At 39.7% G+C, this 21,181-nt stretch overlaps 1 protein-coding gene across 8 annotated transcripts in view; it reads left to right on the forward strand.

The window, feature by feature from the left end:
• Positions 1-21,181, forward strand: part of TPP2 (tripeptidyl peptidase 2) — a 68,584-nt gene that overhangs the window by 13,289 nt on the left and 34,114 nt on the right. For all 8 annotated transcript variants that reach the window (XR_007151038.1, XM_047853447.1, XM_047853403.1 and 5 more), the window contains exons 3-10: positions 2,633-2,728; positions 4,475-4,579; positions 6,542-6,666; positions 9,575-9,738; positions 13,090-13,244; positions 13,859-13,935; positions 15,941-16,068; positions 18,132-18,231. Coding sequence is in view for 7 of the 8 variants with exons in the window: in XM_047853447.1 (XP_047709403.1) it covers positions 2,633-2,728; positions 4,475-4,579; positions 6,542-6,666; positions 9,575-9,738; positions 13,090-13,244; positions 13,859-13,935; positions 15,941-16,068; positions 18,132-18,231 (950 nt within the window). In the remaining variant the exon portion in view is untranslated. The remainder of the gene's footprint in view (positions 1-2,632; positions 2,729-4,474; positions 4,580-6,541; positions 6,667-9,574; positions 9,739-13,089; positions 13,245-13,858; positions 13,936-15,940; positions 16,069-18,131; positions 18,232-21,181) is intronic.

The raw sequence follows: 21,181 nt of genomic DNA on the forward strand, positions 1-21,181 counted from the left end.
GCAAGACCATGAGGCTGACAAGGCTGACATAGAGTTTGAAGTTAAAAAAAAAAAAAAAAAAGGGACATTAACACTTATGATGACATTTGGCTTGTTAAGGAAATGTTCAATTCATTAGGCATCCCCTTAAAAGAGTCAGGGAAAAGAGGTGTAATTAGTAATCAAAGAGATTCTGTTTCTCTTATGAAAATGATCTTATTCCATTGCAGTGTTAACCTTAAAAATAAAACTGCCAGTTATTTACCAGCAAAAGTGGGTTTATTCCAGAATAGCAGAGAACTGCAATCCGGAATGAGCAGCCTTTGGCAAAATCGTAGACAAGTCCCCAGAACAAAGGAGAGGACTGCTATTTCATATAGAGGAAAGAGGCGAAGGCAGGAGGCCTGGTGGACACGAAGCGCCTCTTGCAGTAAACTGCCTCCTGCCTGGATGGGAAAGTCTGTGCACCCGCGAAGTCCCCCTCCATGAGTGGTAGTGCATGAGAGCACCCCCTGCTGGCCTCCTGACTCCATGCGAGCAGGTCTCTAGTTCAACAGTAGTTACCATGTAATAAAACCATTTTAAAGAAACCACTTAAGTGGTCAAAATATAAAGCTTGGATTCTTAAAAGAGACCGAAAATAAGTTCATGTGTATAAAATACTCAAATAGGCAAAATGACATACTCCATAATTGCTTCATAGGATAAAGTTAGCTTTACTCAAATTTGGTTAACTCTAGATAGCAGAACTGTGATTATAACATTTATGATTTTTGTAGTTGAATTTTTAATAAATAACCAGTCTGCCTTTACTATGAGGAAAATACATAGTAGTGATTTGAAAAGTATCTGGTTGTGTGGACACTGCAGATTTTGGTCTCATTTATGATTAAATATAAATTATGTCTATTATTTTTATTGCGTTACATATATTGTAAGTAATTGTGGTTAAATACGTGTTCGCACCTGTTGATCTTGCTGTTATTTCAGTCAGTCACTCCGTTTAATCCTCCGGCATTTCACGGCCTTTTATAATCTCCTTGTGCGAGAAGTTGCCACTAGCCTAGGGTTACAAGACCTGTGTAGTGGGACACCTGTGATGAAATAGTGTTTGAATTTGCCAGCCAGGGATTACTTTTTTTGTTGTTGCAACACTGTATTGTTGTGATGTCAAGGGCTACTGCAGGAACATTAAGAGTTAAGAATTCCTGTTCTCTAAAAGAGATTGGTAAATTGTGAATGAAAAGCACCAGTTTATATGCCATCATATACTCCAGACATCCATTCGATTCAGAAATGTTTACTGACATATGCAGGCTTTTAAAAAGTCGATCTTTGAAGTGCTGTGAATGGTGGGTTTTTTCCTCTATTCAGTCGTGAGAAAATTTCATCCAAAAGTTTCTTTCCTGGGGACTAACTTGATGAGGGACCAGGGGTGAGCCAGTTACAGATAACTACCCGAGTGAGAACTCATGAGTCAGCCACCTCTGGGTGGTTGATAGTTCAACCTCGTGTTTTATACACATTTGAAAGCTGTTTTTGATGACCGGGGGTCCTGTGATTACAAAGAGAGTGAACATTCCACATGTTCTTGATTGACATTTGAAGTTGGTTGATGTTTAGTGTATTTGTGCAAATCATAAGGTGGAGATTATTAATTTTTTTCCTTTTACACACCAGGAAGTAGGAACCTGTGGCTCCACTCTGGTTAGTGGTAGAGTTTGGATTCACAGCCAGGTTTATCTTTACACTGGATGTTTTGGTCTCCATGATAGAGCTAGATTCTAGCTTTCTTTTCAGCCTTCCTGTGGTTTGGGCAAGCAGTGTGATTTCTTTTTGTTTCTTTGCTTTTTCCATTTGTACACTGGGCATGCTGTTTACATCATTCTGTTAATTAGAGGCTTTAAGTGTTATTTTTAAATACTTTGAGATATTTAGAAAGACTATTATAAGATGTTATATATAATTAATGTAATCTTATATAACTTTTTTCTTAAAGAGCTCATTTTAAGTATCTAGGCATTATCCCTGTTGATTGTAGAGAATGCAGTTCTTAACAGGAAATCTAAGCATGGAGAGGGTCTGTTAACTGCTTCTCTTTGCCCCTAGTTGGGCAGTAAGTAGGTCTGAGAAGGGAGGGAGAGGTGAGGTTTCCTTGATGCTTGAGAACTAAAGATTGTAGCAGTTTAATAAGGTAGCTTATGTTGAAAGCACTTTATAGACCATGAAACATTGTAATTCAAAGGTATCTTGGGGCGCCTGGGTGGCTCAGTGGGTTAGGTGCCCAACTCTTGATTTCAGGTCAGGTCATGATCTCACAGTGGTGGGATTGAGCCCTGTGTGGAGCTCTGGGCTGAGCATGGAGCCTGCTTAGGATTCTCTCTCTCTTCCTCTGCCCCTCTTCCTTGCCCCTGCTTTCTCTCTAGAAAGAAAAAGAAAGATATCCTGAGTGAAACATATTACTTATGAATGAGAAAAACTCCAGAGAGATATTAAGTGGCATCTTAGAATATGAGAAATATTGCTCTAATACACAACCTTGCTTATCCAAGTTGAGCCATTAGGATAGAAGTGAAATAACCTTTCTCTCCAGTAGTAAATCATTGGAATTGGGAAGCATTTAGTGAGTCAACAATTTGCTCTTTTTCTATAGATTCCTGTGAGCTGGATAAATCCCTCAGGCAAATATCATATTGGCATTAAAAATGGCTATGACTTCTATCCAAAGGCGCTCAAGGAAAGGATACAGGTAATGTCCAGTCTAGAATCAATGACTTCTTCCTCAAATTTGTTTCCTACTGAAGAAAAAAATTTTTCATAAGATCCTGTTAACTCTTAATTATTGTGGAGACCGGGAGCCTTTCAGACAATGACTGCTTAAAGGTTCTGGTCAGTGGAATGTTACCCATTTAAAGTCACCATTCTTAATCTTGGATACATGGCTAAGTTTAGAGAATGTTGTGAATACATTGAAATTCAAGTTTTTGTATATTTGTGTTTTTCTGGGAGTTCGAATATAGCTTTCATTGGAGTTTTGAAGGACTTTTTTTTTTTTAATCTCCAAAAGGCTAAAGACTGTTTAAAGTTGATTTAAAGCCCTGGCCGACTTATTTATTCCTGGTCCTGTAGCTTCTATGATAATTTGTCCCATTTTTCTTAACCGTTTAAGTAGGCTTCTTGATCCCAGTTAGTCATCATTCAGTACTAAGAAAAGTGTTGCTCAGACCAAAGCAGCTGAAGTGTGGAAAACACAAGTCTGTCATTAGAGAAATAAGAATTGCAAATTGAAGAAGGAGGAGTCTGCTTTAAAACGGAGCTACTGAGTAAATCTTTCTGTGATGATGGAAGTGTTCAGTATCTGTCCATCATGGCAGCCACTGGCCACAAGTAGCTGTTGAGAACTTGAAATGTGACTAGTAGGAAAATTTAATTTTATGTAATATTTTAAAATTTAAATCTAAGTAGCAACACATGGCTCCCATATTTGCCAGTACCACTTTATTAGATTGCTATAATACTGGTAGCTGATACAGGTTCAGAGTTGCAACTGCAAAAGAAGATGTGACCCTTGAAAATGAGCCTGATGGGTAAGACCTATGGAACGTTTCATCTCATCATAGCATTGTTATTTGCTTCTCCACGGGGTCTGTGAACCATAAGAACTACTCAGCATGTTGCATATATAACCTTTACTTATTTGATTCTCATCGTTCTGCAAAAAATGAAGTTACAAAAAATGCATATAACTTACTGGATACTAATTTATTTTAAAATTTCAGGCTGAAATACACATAACAGTATTATGCACTATCTTAAATTTAATCAGTTATATCAATAAGATGCAAATTAACATGCAAATATAGAGTAAGTTAATATCAACCCCCTCCTTAGCTCAGTGGAGTTGATTGTTTTACTGGAAAGGATTTTTTTTTTTAACTAGCAGACCTCCACTGGGTGGCACTATGGGTTAAAGACAGCAGAGATGAAGGTGAGACCAATTTCAGTAACAAAGAACCCTGTCAAATCTAAGACAGGAAAAAAACAAGCCAGGAAGGGAGGAAGTCTAGGAAGCCTGCATGTCCCTCTTGCGGCCAGTCTTACTCTTGTGCTCCGCCTGCACGGCTTAAAGCAGTCCTCAGTTCCCTAAGGGCCAGCATGTAGTATTTGCTTTTATTGTAAATGCCTGGGAATTCGGGTTTTTTACCTGACATGCTGTTATTAATCCTTGGATGGGCTGAAATTGGGACATACGATGTTATCAAAATACATTTGGTTGTGCCGTGGTAAATGTGTTCTCTTAAAACCCACGTGTAGTGAATAGTTTTAGTAATTGACCCATTGCTTTATCAACTTGATGCTAAATGATTTTTTTAGCCTCTGTGTGAAAATTGTGTACCATCACAACTGATAACAATTAGGTCCATATATAAATGACTGGCTAGGTTTACCTGGATATTTGTCAACCTTGTTGTAAGGTAACTTTTCTGTCTTGCAGAAAGAACGGAAGGAAAAAATCTGGGATCCTGTTCACAGGGTGGCCCTTGCAGAAGCCTGTAGAAAACAAGAAGAATTTGATGTTGCCAACAATTGCCCTTCTCAAGTTGGTGCCAGTGGCTTTTATTTACACGTTACCACAGAACCATAGTTCAGTTCTCAGAGAATCGGCAGACTTTTTTCCACAAGTTTTAAATTGCTTAATTTTAGTAATTTTTCTTTTATTCTGAAATCAATTTACACGTTTATTTTTCACAACTTCTCATGAATTACCACAAATTGAACACTCCCTTCCATACCTCTTCCTAATCATTACTCCCTTCCTCCTCCAAAAGCAACCACCATTGCCTGTTTTAAATTTGCAGAATGGAATCCTACAGTGTGTCCTTTTACACGTCACTACTTTCAGTCAGTTATGTTTGCGACATTCATCCATGTGTGAGTGTGGAAGGAGTTTGTTCACTTCTCTTGCTTACGATGGATGCACCACAATTCATGCGTGCATTCTGCAGATCAATACTTTGTTTTCAGTTCTTGGCTCTTGTGGAAGATGCTGTTTTGAACATTCTCACGTGCATGTCTTTGGTGGGTCGTAGAGGGGTAGTAGCCGCGTGCATGTCTTTGGTGGGTCGTAAAGGGGTAGTTCCAGTTCATATTCCCGCAAGAAGGATATGAGAGCTCCCATTATTTCACATCGTTAAATAGCTGTTACATTTCTTTTAATCAGTTAATAAAATGAAGATAATGTCTTGGTTTATAAGGAAAACAATACGTGCTAGTTGCAGAAACTATTGGATAACACGGGTGTGTAAAGTAATAAGCAAGAGCTTCCAAAGTGCCACTCCCCAGGGGTGGTACCAACAACCTGATGTTTATCCTTCTGAATCTTTCTTTTAATGCATACATGTACCTTTTCTTAATCAAAAGTGGAATGGTATTGGTGGTTGTCAGCCCTGGCTGCAGATTAGAATCACATGAAGAGCTTTGTGCCCTAGAGAGGAATTAAATCAAAGCCTTGGAGGAAGGCTGGCATTTTTTAAAGCACCCTGGAGCTTTAATTAATGTGCAGTTAGGGGCGAGGACTACTGGCCTCAATAGATCTACGTACACATTTAACTTGCATTTACTTAATCTGTGTACAGCATCCCCTTTAATTGGGTAATTCACCCTCTTTAGCTGCATTATTTTCTGTTAGGTCACTGTTTGTCCTTCAGCCTCTTACTAGTCACATTAAGTGTTGTACTTCAGGCAGTACTCATATCAAGTCAACTTTATAAGAGGAGGGATCTAGATTTAATTATCCATTTGATTTTGTTTACCAACAATGTCTGTATAATTGTTTTTTTTCCTTTAAGGAGGAGTAAATGTTGAATATATTGAATAACTAAAAATGAAGCGTAACCAGATTTTTGGAACATACGGAAATTACATTTTAATTCAGTAGGACTGTTCAGGTGAATGTAGAGCAGTCTAATGTAGTACGTAGTTTAAACAAAAATCGTTGGCATGTGACAGTTCTCATGGTGATGGATCAGAATGGTTAAATAGTTTATCTGTACAAGGTCAGGAATATAGTATGTGTTTAGCATGTTCTAAAAGACAGAAGGTAATTTGTGGTTTCTCTTATTTATTTGGATTCTTAAACAGATTTCAATGGAAACAATCCTGATTTAAAAAAATCTAAAGGTCAATAGATAACCTATTTTATAGCAATTTTAGAGTTAATTTTGGAAATTAGTTGTGCAGATTATAGATACGTGACTAACATAAGTCTTGGTCTAATGATACCATCAACATGGAACACTGTGTCTTTCCCAAAGCGGATGGAATAAATAAATGAGAGATTGACTAAAAGAAGTATTATTTTTAAAGTATTCAATATATTAATTAATATCTGCATCATTAAATTGAACTACAAGTTGCATAGATATAAAAAAAATTTCTTACATTTTTCCAGAGTAAAATGGCTTTCCTGTTGGTCACACGGTGTCTTTGGTTACATGTTAATATGTTGTGTGTTTCAAGAGCACAAAATGTACTAATATTAATATATGTTCTTATTGATTAGGCAAATAAACTAATCAAGGAGGAACTTCAAAGTCAAGTGGAATTGCTAAATTCTTTTGAGAAAAAATATAGTGATCCTGGCCCTGTGTATGACTGCTTGGTGTGGCATGATGGTGAAGCCTGGAGGTAAATGTCATGTATTATATAGATCTTCACTTAAAGCTGTTTTTATCTACTCTGAAGAACATTAAATTCTCAGAACCGTCCAGAGAATTGGTTTAAATGACATTAATATCCCTAAGCAAAACTGTTGGAGAGACGAATTGGCTTTCGGGTAGTTTTGGATAAGCTCTTTGAACTTCTTGGTATTTTAGGTGCTAAACCTGTCCCTTGTGTGTTTTAAAGAAGCTTGTTTCATTAACCAGACAGTAACTTAACCAGATAACAGTAGGTTAATCATTGGTAGACACAGAAATGTTCCTGACCAGAGCTAGGCAGTTTGGAAAGTAACTGCAAGAGAATACTAGATACAGAACTGAGCGTATGTGGGAAATATTGGACAGGGACTTAAGGAAATATTCCAATATTAGCAGGGATGGGGTAGTGGGACAATAGGTGGTTCAGTTCCAATGTTTCCTGCATGTACTGAAAACACTGCCAACTTTGTCCTGAGGAAAATATGTTTCCAAGGTCCTTAAGGCAGTTGACAAAGGAAGGGATCCATGCAACGGTTTGTTGACATTATTCTAAGACAGCTTTTAGAATTTTTGCGTTGGAAATGAAACTTAGAGGAAATAAAATCTGAAGTCACTGGAGTAACACTTTAGAAAATGTTATAATTAATGAAAAATGGAGCAGAATTGTGGTTTCAGGTGCTACTGGAAGTAATTTTTCTGATTGCATCGTACTGTATACCGTGTAGGGCTTCGATTCCCTGCCCCATCTCAGGGTTAGACACAGAATTTTTTGAGGAGACTCTTAGAGACTCCAAATTACCTAAGGCGAATCTTGGCACTGTCATTTCAAAAATGCCGGCCACTTCTGAGGGGAGGTAAAGTGACCTCAAGTGCCTTGGTTTTTGTTTCTACAGACTGTCAAACCTGCCCTCCTCCTGCCACGCTTCCACTGTTGAACCCACATCACTACCCTTAGCAGGGAACCCAATAGAACCATACTCTTAAGTATTTGTCAGGATGTACAGGGTCAAACCCAGTCACTCTCTGTTGAGAAAACTGTTTACAGAAGATTACTTGAAGGAAAGAACTGTTAGTTGGTTTCTTTTCAGTGGTTTTTGACCTTGTTTTCCCAGGTTTCCTTTGAGTTGGATGAGAGCTGTGGACTTTTTTCATAGAGGATAGGATGAAGAAATGTATTAAAAATGTCCAGGAATTTTTAATCCATGCCCCCTTTCCTGCCCCCCACCTTCCACAAGTACTCTAATCCTATCTGTGAACCTCATCTCCATGTTCCCTTTCTGGTATGCTAACACCTGTTCCTTGAACTGAGCCAACCACCTTCAGAAAGTTATACCCTGCACCAATATGCATACTTGGCCTCTGTGGAATTACTTAGGGGAGTCACTCAGTTTTATGTTGATATTTTGATATGGTGCTTGAAGTGTTGAGTCACTGCATGTTGACGGTGGTTACAAGAAACTGATTTTTGGAATGTGTCACTGTATTTGCTATGAGAATGTTGTCAAAGATGTTGATTCATTCATTCTTTCATCATTGGGCAAATATTTGAGTACTTTTCTTCGTGCCAGGTAGACTCTAAAGAAGCTATTCCGTGGACTCTAGACTCTGTGAAAGCCAGTGTGAGAACATCTGAGCCCGTCCAGGAAGCATCAAGAAAGATTTTATTGAAGGATCAGCTCAAGTTAGCAGACAGGGAAGGGGCAGGGGTTAAAGGTCCAGGAAAAGGTCCAGAGGAGATGGAGAGACTTCCAGGGATGTAGAATGTTTCATGGGCTGGATGAAAATGGGGCAGGACTTCCGAGATGATTGCCGGGATGGAGAACTGGCCAGTTACATCTGTAACTTTTAAGAACCCCAGGTGTTACTGTTTTGGCAAATAGGATTTGGTGGCATACGTTTTACCTGTTGACCTCAGTCCAGATTCCATTTGACATGCTACTTGTTTCCTGCTTGCTCATTTCCATTAGTGTTCAGTCTCCTCTGTCTTGCTCTACTGTATGTCTTTTTTTGAAATGCCATAAATCATTTTAGCCGCACACTGATTGGGTATACATAAAAACAAACAGTTTCAGAGATCCTTCTGTCTAAATTGTCAAAGTTTGTTAATGAAATATATGCCTTAATATTTATAATAAATGTCCTGTCTGTACTAGTGGGCTTCCATTAATTCATTGTAGCAATTGTGATTGACTCTAGCTTGTTAAAACACAATTCTTCTTATCTAGAAAATGCACACAAAGGCCTAATAGCTAAAAACATAATATTGACCTTAAATGATGTGCATTCCACTTATGACTTTTATTTTAGATTTATTTAGTTTTAATCAGACTATTTTGTAGTATTTGGAATACATATTGTAAAAACTACAGAGGTAATAAAATGGGGAAAGAGCAGACAGGACAACCATAAAACTATGTAGAAAATGCTGTTTGTAAAAAGTAAATGTTTGCCTGAGGCTGTTACAACTATGGGGAGGGGATGAGGCAGTTTGTCGTTCATCTAGTGTCAAGAAACCTGCATACGCCATTGGATTCATTAAGCCAATTCTAAAAGAAGGGAGTAAGGCCTAGGCTGTAAATCGTGATCATCCTGAATTAGTCTGAAACTCTAGGCCAAGCTTTGGTGAAGTTTCTTAAGTAGTTAAATGGTTTTCTCCCTGGACTTTTGTGATGGACAGTGTTCCTAAAGCCTTTTATCCATGGCTTCATTTAAGGGCTGGTTCCTTTAAGCTTCTTACTTAATCATTACTGATAACTCTGAGACAGAGGACTCTAAACCTGGCAGTTACTGTGTTTGTTGTCATAAAACAGGGCAGTAAGAAGGTACCTAATAGACCATACCACATTATTTTTGGAAAGCCGAGAAAATAGATGAGTTTCACTATTCTCAATTTACAGAGCCTGCATTGATTCGAATGAAGATGGGGACTTGAGTAAATCTACCGTGTTGAGAAACTACAAAGAAGCCCAAGAATATGGTTCTTTTGGCACAGCTGAGATGTTAAATTACTCTGTTAACATATATGACGATGGAAACCTGCTGTCCATTGTGACCAGTGGAGGTATTTTGTTTCCGATTTGGTAACTAGAGATAAACTTGTAACGTGGTAAGGTGATAAATTTCTGTAGCCAAGAAGAAGCCTTATAGAGAATTTAACTTAGAGATTCCACCTAAAGAACTAGGTGTATGATAATAAATGGGATTTGATTCCCTGGCAAGGTGTTGTTTTCTTTAAAGTTGTAACCATGTAGGATCTATTCCAAGAATACAGCTGTAGTCCAGCCACAAAAAAAACACCCAACATAATTCATCTTATGAAAATTCTTTTGGAAGGAATTTTACTTCTGTGTTGCTGACTCTTGAGCAGTTCACCAAGTACAGAGTCGGGTAAAAAGATCCTCATGTGGCACTCTGTGTAATTTCAAAGAAGTGGGAAACTATCCATATACCCATGGACAAAAAAGTTTGTTTAAAACTGTGTATTGTTGGGGACTATTATATAGCAAAATGAATAAATCTACATATACCAGTATTCATAAATCTCAAATACATAAATTTTAAATAAAAATATATTGATAAAACATTTGTGTGAAATTGTAAAACATGCCAAATAATACCACACAGTGTTCATGGGTGTATGTGTTTGTATGATAAAAATACAGATGGGAAGAATCTACACCAGCTTCTACATAGTGGTTACTTCTAGGAAGGGAGCCAGGATAGCTTTAACCCTTTCTTACCCCCCTCTCACAGTATTATCGAATTATAGTTGAAGTACAATAAACTGCACATACATACACAATTTGATAAGTTTTGATAGACATGTACACCTAGGAAGCCATCACCACTGTCAAGGTAATGGACATATCTATCACCCCTCCCAGTCTACTTGTCTTCCTTCGTAATCCACCCTGATGCACCTGCCCCATATAGCCACTGAACTGCTTTCTGTCAGTGCAGATACTTTGTGTTTTCTGGAATTTTATAGAAGTAGAATAGTTCCGGTATGAAATCTACCCATATTATGGTTATAAATAGCTAATTCCTTATCACTGAGTAGTGGCTCATTGTGTGGATACACCAGGACTTACTTACCCACTCACCTGCTGGTGGACACTCAGATTTTTCCAACACTGGTGTGTAGGTCTCTGTGCAAATATGTTTTTGTTTAATTTGGACTGGTATCTAGACAAACCAGTTGGGTATGGTAAATATGTTTAACCTTTTAAGAAACAGTAGCTGTGCCCTTTTATACTCCACCAGCGGGGTGCGAGGGCTCAACAGCTCCACATTCTTGTGCACATGTGGTGTAGTCAGCCTCCTGTGACATTTAGATGCTCTGACTTGTAAGTGGTGATGTCAGGTGTTTTTGGGGGGAGCAGGGGCGGGGGGGATTACATGAAAATCTAGCTTCCCCCCTTTTTTTTTTTGAGAGAGTGCATGTGAGAGTGGGGGAGGGGAATGGAGGGAGAGAGAGAGGGAGAGAGAGAAAATCTCAAGCAGGCTCCATCCCAGCACAGAGCCCAACACAGGATTGAGTCTCACAACTGTGAGATCATGAGCCAAAATCAAATGTAGGATGCTTAACCGACTGAGCCACCCAGATGCCCCAAGCTTCCCTATTTTTAATTGGGAAAAATGAGAAAGGAAGAATGGGTAATATTGGGTCCACAAAGGGGACACTTCTGCGTAAACACATCAAGAAATAAAACATTGTCGAAGCCCATCATGTCTGTTCCTAAACACGCATCCTCTTAGAGTTAACCATGGTCCTGATTTTTTTTTTTTTATCACTGCATTAGATTGAACCATCCATTATTGCTGTTTTTATAGGTCAGAAATGATTAAATAGTGGCACTTTCACGTAGTTCAGTCTAACATAATGTGTTTCCATTTATATAAATGAGATTATTCAGTATATATCCTTTCGTATGTGGTTTCTTTAGAGCAACCTTATTTTTGTGTGCTTCATCTCATAGTGTTTAGAAGTAGTTGATAATGGGGCACCTGGTAGCTCAGTCGGTTGAGCATCTGACTCTTGATTTGGGTTCAGGTCGTGATCTAACAGTTCCATGGGTTTGACCCACGTCGAACTCTGCACTGGCAGTGCAGAACTGCTTGAGATTGTCCCCCTTTCTCTTCCCCACCCCCCTGCTTGCACTGTCTCTCTCAAAATTAATAAATAAACTTTAAAAAAAAAAGTTTAATATTTATTGCTGTGTGATATTCAATTCATTAATATACTATGTATCCATTTACCATTGATGGATCTTGGGGTTATTTCAGGTTTTGAATTTTGCAAGCAATGCCACCGTGAATGTTTTTGCACGTATCTTTTAGTGTACATGTGCACGCATTTGTGTTGGGTGTATAGCTGGAAGTAGAATTCCTGGGTTGTAGGGTATTCCTGTGTTCAGCTTTCTGTAATGCTGGTCTATATCCTGCCAGTAGTGTGTGGCTGTTGTCAGCCATAAAGTTTTAGCCATTCTGAAAGGTATGCCGAGGTATATCTCATTGTGGCTTTTTTTTTTTTAAAGGTTTATTTATTTTTTTTAATGTTTGAGAAAAAGGGTGTGAGTGGGGGAAGAGTTGAAAGAGAAGGGAGAGGAGCAGAGGATCCAAAGTGGGCTCTTTGCTAACAGCAGCAAGCCTGATGTGGGGCTCTACCTCACAAACCACGAGATCATGGCCTGAGCCGAAGTTGGACCCTCAACTGACTGAGCCACCCACGTGCCCTCTCATTGTGGCTTTGAACTGCACTTTCCAGATGACTCATGAAGTTGAACATCTTTTCGTATATTTATTTGACATTTGGTTATCATTTGTGAAATGCTTTTCAAGTGTTTTACCCATTTTTCTCTAGGATCTGAAAGATAATATGGATTTAAGCTCTTTGTCAGCTGTATGTATTGCAGATACTTTCTCACCTTTGAGACTTGGATCTTGTTCTCAATGGACAGGATAGAATCCAGGGTAGCAGAGTAATTCAAGGTTTCACTTTTTTATTTATTTATTTATTTTTTAATTTTTTTTCAACGTTTTTATTTATTTTTGGGACAGAGAGAGACAGAGCATGAACGGGGGAGGGGCAGAGAGAGAGGGAGACACAGACTCGGAAACAGGCTCCAGGCTCCGAGCCATCAGCCCAGAGCCTGACGCGGGGCTCGAACTCACGGACCGTGAGATCGTGACCTGGCTGAAGTCGGACGCTTAACCGACTGCGCCACCCAGGCGCCCCAAGGTTTCACTTTTTTATAAATTATTGAGAAGAGACTTAAGATGATAGTATACAATTAGATGTTAAAATGAGAGTATTTTTTTTAGATTATTTTATGCTTAATACATAAATTGAATGCTTAAAACTTGGAACCCATGAAAATATTTTGTCATCTTCCCCTCTTGCTGCCTGTAGGAGCTCATGGGACACACGTAGCTAGTATAGCTGCTGGGCATTTTCCTGAAGAACCTGAACGGAGTGGTGTAGCTCCCGGTGCTCAAATTCTTTCAATCAAGATTGGCGATACAAGACTAAGCACAATGGAAACAGGCACAGGCCTCATAAGAGCTGTGAGTGTTTGTGAGGTGTTGATTTAGAAGCTTAACGATGGATAGTCTTGGATATTTTTAGTCTTATGAAGTGTTCTTCAATTCACTAGGAATACCTTAGACTGTATTTGGTATATAGGACTTGGTTTTAAGAAGCAAAAATGCTTATTTCAGTTTTAAATTATTTTTATTAAAAATTACTCGATAAAATTTTTTGGAAAATATGAAAATATTATTTATGTTTTACTTTTCATTTCCAGTAAGCCCCCTGACACACTATTTTGAGATACTTTAAAAACCCCAAACAGACCTTTTCACCAGCTTGCTCCATTGGTCTAGGAAGAATTGAACTCATAGTCTGCGTTTCATTTTAACGTATGGATTAGATTTTACTTGAACTTCAGTGATTTTAGAATTCAATCAGAACCATTCCATTCTGCACCTGCTAGTTGTGTTTTTATTGACTACTTACTATACTGTGTCTCCACCTACCCTTTAAGTTTTTCAGCTTCAAAGTAGAACAGAAGTGGAAGTAGAATATGATTGGTTAAGAAACTGGGAGTCCATGCCTTTATTTTACTGGTCAGTCTTTCTGTAAATTGCTGCCTCAACTAGACTCTTCATCTTTTTAATAGATGATAGAAGTCATCAATCATAAGTGTGATCTTGTCAACTACAGCTATGGAGAAGCTACCCACTGGCCAAATTCTGGGTGAGTGTTCTCAGGCGCTCATGAGCCACAGGCTCGAGCCGACGAAGAGCATTAGATGTTTCTGTGCCTGGGTGGCACGCCACAGATGAAACCGGGCAGTCCCCTGGCTCGGTAATAAGGGCGGGTCTCGTGGGCTCCCGGCCCCCGTTCCCATGGTCCTGTGTGTGATGTGGTCATTCCCTCCCAGCCGCCGAGACCCGCCGGCCCACCCGTCCACTGCTGCACTTCCGCGTTCCCAAACAGTGTGCTTACCTGACGGAACGTAGACCGTGCATCTCGGTCGCTCAGCGTCACCTTTGATCATCTGCATGTACTCTTACATGGCCTGCATGGCCGTTGACACCGTCTATTCTCTTCAGAGACCTTCAGCGACCCTTCCTTTCTTCCCTCAGCTGATGTTCTCACCTCTTCCTTTCCCAGAGACGATAAAAGCCCTGAGAGGGGACTCCTGTCCTTCCTGCAGCCTACCCTGACCCCAGCCCCTCTGCCTTCCCTTCTTGTAGTAAATGAAGTGCCCGGGGTCAGAAGTCCCTCAAGCACTTGCTGTGTGGTTCCCATTTCCCCTCGCCTTAAAAACTCCCGTAACCTTTCCTGGATTAATACCACTCCACAGGCACGCTCTAGAATCTGCTGCCTTTGCAACAGACGGATCTGTTCATTTCACACTGCTTTCCCTCACTCCTCCAGCAAAACTTGGTTAATGGTGTGTATTCACCACTTCTGAGGCTCCTCAGCACATTTTGACACGTGTCCCGGGTCTTCCTGCCTTTCTGTGCATTGGTGTCTTCCTGATGCCAAATCCAGTGGCTCAGCCTTGGTCTGTTACCTCACCTTTTTCCCCCCCCAGGGTAATAACTTTGAAATTATTTAAAGTGTTTACTTACCTAGTCATCACCTCTCCCCCATTCCCATCACCAGCCCATCCATATCTGCGTGTCACCCAGTGTCTGAAGCTCTTTCATAAAGCCCTACCAAAAGGAAAACTTTACCGATCCTGGTTTGCTGTCCTCAAGCAACGTAATTTTCTCAGATAACCAGTATTAGATTTCTTGCGACACGTCCCTCCCCGCCCCACCGCCGTAACAGTCACCCTGTCGTGCTCATTTCTTTCCTGAATGTAATCTTGCCTTCTTCTCTTGCTTCAGTACCGTTGTCACCTAAGTGTGTTTCTTTCTCTCTTCCTTTGTTTGACCTTCATCCTATTAAAGCCACCTTTCCCTGATACTCTTCCCCTCGTACCCCGTGATTGTTGCGTCTTGGCCCTACGCCTTTTTTCCATTTCCTGCATTTCCCCAACTGTCTAACTTCGTTTCTTTTATTTAATACCAGTTTGCTTCTTGTTTGCTGTCAAGTTCTCGCCAGATTCTTTATTTTAAATCTTACTCTTAAGTTCTTCCTCTTGCCCGGTTCCCTTTCATCTTTGCCACTGCTCATAGATCTGCATAGGAATCCCCTGAGGAGTCACTTCTGACCAGATCATTTTAAGGGGAGGTGGGAGTCCAGCTGCCTGTTGCCCCACTGTCTGATCCAATCGCTGCCTGTATTTCAGTGTTTGCTTTTGGTCCTTTGGGTTTATTGTCCCTCCATCTATTCACCGTCGTGTCTAGCACTCTTCCCCATTTACTGCGGTCTCACGACTCCTTCCTTACGCTGAGACCCAGCTGGGGTGTGCCGCTTGGACTGGCCATGTCATGTTCCAGTGTTCTGGGGCTGGGTGTGCCACGGGTTACTTGCCCTGCATTCGAACAGCGTGGGGTGTTACAAACAGTGGGAATAAGGCTAAGCACGTATAGTTTGAGAACGTCCCCAGAGTGATTTTCATGCACGCCTTCTTGTAGCCACTGTTTGAGTTCTACTACTTGGAACCCATATTCTAGTTTGGTTTCTATGTACGCCATATTTGAAAACATCTTCACAGTATACTAAGACATTTTTTTGAAAAGTGGGACAGTTTTCTATGTCCAAAGGAATTCTCTCTCTCTCTCTCTCTCTCTCTCTCTCTCAGGAGAATTTGTGAAGTCATCAGTGAAGCAGTGTGGAAGCATAACATAATTTACGTTTCCAGTGCTGGAAATAACGGTCCGTGCCTTTCTACCGTCGGTTGTCCCGGTGGAACTACATCGAGTGTAATAGGTTAGTTTCCCGTTTCAGAGCTGGGCTTAAGAACAAGCCAGCAAACCCCTCAGTGAATGTGATGTTAATCGCATCTCTACTGCATGCAAGACACCGGGAACCTCCCGCGTGTGCCCTCAGGAAGCACAGGTGTAGCCAGACCCGCTGGTTCGAAGGCGACTGCAGTGAGTGGCTTATGGAAAGTACAGGCACAGCCGGGGCTCACAGAAGTGCAGTTGCTTCTGATTTGAGAATTTAGGTGAGGCTTTCTGAAGTGTGGCAGCGAGGATTTCAGTGAGCAGAAATGAGCAAGGGAAGGGTTTTCCAGACTGAGTGAACAACGTAAACACAGATGCTTGCTTCACTTTTTATTTACGGTGTATGGCGGCTAATTTTAGTGTAGTTTCCTCCTTTTCATTTCTTGTGGGACATACAGGAATAGTCAGATGTTGAGAAAGGGAGCTTTATTAATAAGAGCAGTTGAAACACATTTATTCCATGAATGTGACTTCCTTCCCGCTACTTGGTCTGTCGGATGTGATGCACTCAGTTGTTTGTTTCGCTGTCCTTGGAGGGGAAAAAAATGCCTGTCAACAAGAAGAATTAAGGGAAATCAAAATGAGTTGTGCTCATAATATTAAAGTGGTAAAATTAGCTGTAGCTGCCAACCTGTGTGAAAACACCCACAGAACATAACACCCTCCCTGTTTTGTTTTGTTTTTTTTAATGTGAGGCATGAATGAGGAGGATGAAACGAGAGAACAAATAGGTAGTAAATGATATCTGGAATTATTTTCTTTACTTTCACATTGAGAGCACTATAAGACTTATACCTCTTAGCATTTGTAATTGGATGCATGACAGTAGAAACTGTTTGGTCCCAAATAATTTTTCTGGTGTATACACAGTAACTGCTTGAATAGAAAAATATTATAGTTGTTACTAAAGGCATACAGTTACTGTAGATGTTATCGATACATAGTAACATCTGGGTATCAAAGTTTAGAAACTAGTCCTTTAAATTTTTTTTTTTTTTTTTAATCTCAAGCAAGGTATAGCTTATTTTGTATGATTTAAAACTTCTTGGTTCAGTAATTCTGTTAAATCCTGTGTTGAGACAACAGTACCTACCAGTGATCTGTCCTTTGTATTTTAGTTCTCGAGATATTTTAAATAAAATGAAACCAAATAGGTCTGAAAGGTACCTACAGATCAAAATACACTATTCTCCCACAATACTCAGTATTTTGTCATGTTCTTATCCCCAGATTCACTAGAAATTTGTAAACTAAATTTTACAAAGTGACTACAGTTTTGCGTGTCTGCATTGTTAACCTAAATCCTGTTAACTCACCTATTTTATCCAGTCTTCTACTCTGTGTCTGTGTTTGCTATAAAGAAGAATTAGGAGCTGGTGGACCTGGATTGTAAGTCTTTCTCCACCAGTCCCTGTGAGCTTAGTAAATTTTTTTCAGCCCTCTCGAGGCCCTGTTTCCAGATTTCTAGAATGAGGAAACTGAGTTTGATCCCTATAGGTCTATGAATTTAGAGTCTTTGTGACTAGTCTGCCTTTACACATTTATCTGAAACACCGAAGCATGTTAATGTCTCTGCTGTTTGCTTGTTTTTACAGCCGTTTCGGGGGAGGGGGTACTGCGAACTTTATGGGTAAGAATATTGGATGCAGAGGTCATTTAAAAATGAAGACCAACTAATTCCCTTACTTTCCTAAAGTTATAGTTTATAACACATTTATCTTTCTATCTTATACATACACACAGTTTTAGGTACATTATTATATTTGATTCACATAATAACCCTGGTAGATATTTTTATAGTCAAAACCAAAGCACCTCGTTTAACATCTGGTACATAGTAAACTTTCCTTGCTTATCAGATTTTCTTTCTTTCCATTTATGAGCAAACACTAGGTACAGGGTGACTAAGGGATTTACCCAAGTGAGTAACAGTGATTTGGAATGAAGCAAGTGAACACGTAAGTGACACATAAGCGAGTGAACAGTGGATTTGGAATGAAGATCTAATTTTGTGTCCTTTTGTTAACGATGAAATTCATCCCGTAGGTGTTGGTGCTTATGTTTCTCCCGACATGATGGTTGCTGAGTATTCCCTGAGAGAGAAATTACCGGCCAATCAGTACACATGGTCTTCTAGAGGCCCCAGGTGGGTTGAGAGTGGTGCACGGTCTGTTACATATATTTTGTTGAACTACATGGTGGGGAGGAACAGAGTTTTGATAACTTTACCAGTTCTCTAGGTTTTTACTTTTTCAAGATTATCATTTTGGTAAACAGTCTCATTTCAGGGAAACATCATTCAAGGAACAAATTATAATTATTTCATTGTTAACTGTATGACATACCTGTTCTGAGTGTAAGATTAGAAAAATTGGTTGGAACCTGGTCAAATGTCGTAATGCTAGATTCAAATCCTCTGAGTTCAGGGATCTTCGTAGTCTTTTCTCAATAATTTCTTCTTAAAAAATAAGCTTATTTCAATGGTTGACTGTAACGGTCATTGAAAGCAGTTGGGCTGTAGATCTCCATGGGGATCAGCAAGCTTTGCCTGTGCCATCACTGTAGACTGCCCACATCAGCCCACCTAACTGGCCTAAACGCTGCATCACTGCACAAGAGCAACTGGGGATACAGTTGGCAAAGATTTATGTGTTTTACATTCAGTTAACAAAAGTGTTACTAAATTTACTAACTCTCTTCTAAAGGTGATTTTGAAATGTTTTATAGTCAGTATAACACACAAAGTATTAGAAAATGTTTAAACAGACTTTGTTGTTAGTCTTATTTGCCCATAGAACTATAGAATAATTAAAGAATTATTTTAAGAAAATGAGTCAATTATGGGGGAAACTTGGATTAGGGAGATACTGGTTCACAAACCCAGTTATTCTAGGAATTGAAAATTTGTTTCATGTTTTTACTGTGCTATAAACATGGAATCGTACTTCAAATACATGGTTTAACTGTTAGATTTAATTATTAGGATATGAAGTCTAAAACCTTGACTCATCATCACTGAATGAAGCACATTCTGTGTACTATTTGAAAAATCTTCTTTGTCAGGAAAGGTTGTTAGACATACAGAATTTACTTGACTTCCTGGTATTTGCAAGTATGGCACATTTGGTTTTTCCTAACAAATTTTTTTAAGTTTATTTTTAGAGCATGTGTGCAAGTTGGCGGGGGGGGGGGGGGGGGGGGTGGGGTGGCGGGTACCAAGAATCCCAAGCAGACTCCATGCTGTCAGCACAGAGCCCTGCCGCAGAGCTCTATCCCATGAACTGTGAGATCATTACCTGAGCTGAGATCAAGAGTTAGACGCTTAACTGACTGAGCCACCCCAGTGCCCCAAATATGGCATATTTATTAAAAGACACATTACCAAACAAAGTCTACATAAGCATGTTTTGAATTTGTATTGCCTATTGTATTTTAGAAGAACATCATCACTATTTAAGGATACTTACATAATGTTTATGTAAAGTTTTTTTTTTGGTAAGGAATATGTAAGGTTTATATAAAGAATATTTATATGGGCGCCTAGGTGGCTCAGTCAGTTAAGTGCCCGACTTTGGCTTGGGTCATGATCTTGCGGTCCGTGGGTTCAAGCCCTGCATCAGGCTCTGTGCTAACAGCACAGAGCCTGGAGCCTGCTTTGGATTCTGCGTCTCCTCTCTCTTGCCCCTCCCCCACTCATGCTCTGTCTCTCTTCATCTCTCAAAAATTAACAAATGTTGAAAAATGTTTTTTAATTAAAAAAAAAAAGAATGTTTTTAAAGTAGACTCCATACCCAACACGAGGCTTGAACTCACAGCCCTGAGATTGAGTTGCACGCTCTATACCCAGTAAGTCAGCCAGGAGCCCCCAAATTTTATTTTTTTTTAATGAAAACTGTATTTACATATCATGGAACCCTTTTTGGAATACTTACTAAATGTTTTATGATTAGCCACTTTAACAGAGTAGTGGGAAATGACTACAGAGAAGCAGGAAGTAGTTAGAATTCATGACTTTTCTAGTTCTTTTTTCCAGTTGTGAAATGCCACATGCTCGTTGTGAGTATCGATAGACAATATAGATGGTGCAGATCACATGGGGACATTTTCAAGGACATTCTTTTAGTTACTCTCCTCCTGTACATAAATGCGAGATCACATGATTCAGGCACCTCCATAACCTTTGTTACTCAGTAATACCATATGAAAATCTTTCCAGGTCAACAGATATTTATTTACCTGGCGGTATTTGTTTTAAGGTATTCACTAAAGGGGGGGGGGGTGGGGGGCGGGGAGCACTGGCCTATTTCAGGAGGAGGATCTTATTTGCATTGCTTTCAGCTCTGTATAAATTTGAAACCAAATTGCACTAGTATTCCTAGCCAGGAATAAAAATAGTTCAGTCAGTGGGAGGAAGGGTGGTAGGAGGGAGAGGCCAACAATTTATGGGGAATTTATGGCCACTCTTCCAGAGAGGCCACAGGAGTGTGTCATGTTATTCCTTTGCTTGGGGCACAGGGCAAAGTTTGTGTTTGCCGACTGTGCGATGAGCTCTGTGGACTTTATCTCATTAGATCTTGTGCAGTCAAAGCCCTAAACAAGGTGGCCGTGTTGACTTGAGCTGTCCAGGGTGACAGCCACAAGTCCCACGAGGTTAGTCTGAATTGAGATGTGCTGGAAGGGTGTGTGTCAGATATTCAAGACTTATTTCAAAAAAGAATATAAATTAACTCATTTTTTTCTACCAATTACATACTGAAATTATATTTTGGATACATTGGTTTAAATAAAATACATTATTAAAAGGAATTTTACCAGTTTTCTTGTTAGCTTTTAAAAAAAATTTTTTTTAATGTTTGTTTATTTTTGAGAGACGGATGTGAGTGGGGGAAGAGCAAAGAGAGAGGGAGACACAGAATCCAAAGCAGGCTCTGAGCTGTCAGCACAGAGCCCGACACAGGGTTCGAACTTCTGAACCATGAGATCGTGACCTGAGCTGAAGTCAGACGCTCAACCAACTGAGCCTCCCAGGTGCCCCACATTAGCTTTTTTTAAGTGGGGCTTTTGGAAAGTTTTAAATGCCCCATGTGTCCCACATA

This window comes from Prionailurus viverrinus, chromosome A1 (assembly GCF_022837055.1).
Source record: "Prionailurus viverrinus isolate Anna chromosome A1, UM_Priviv_1.0, whole genome shotgun sequence".
In the NCBI taxonomy this organism is placed as follows: domain Eukaryota; kingdom Metazoa; phylum Chordata; class Mammalia; order Carnivora; family Felidae; genus Prionailurus; species Prionailurus viverrinus.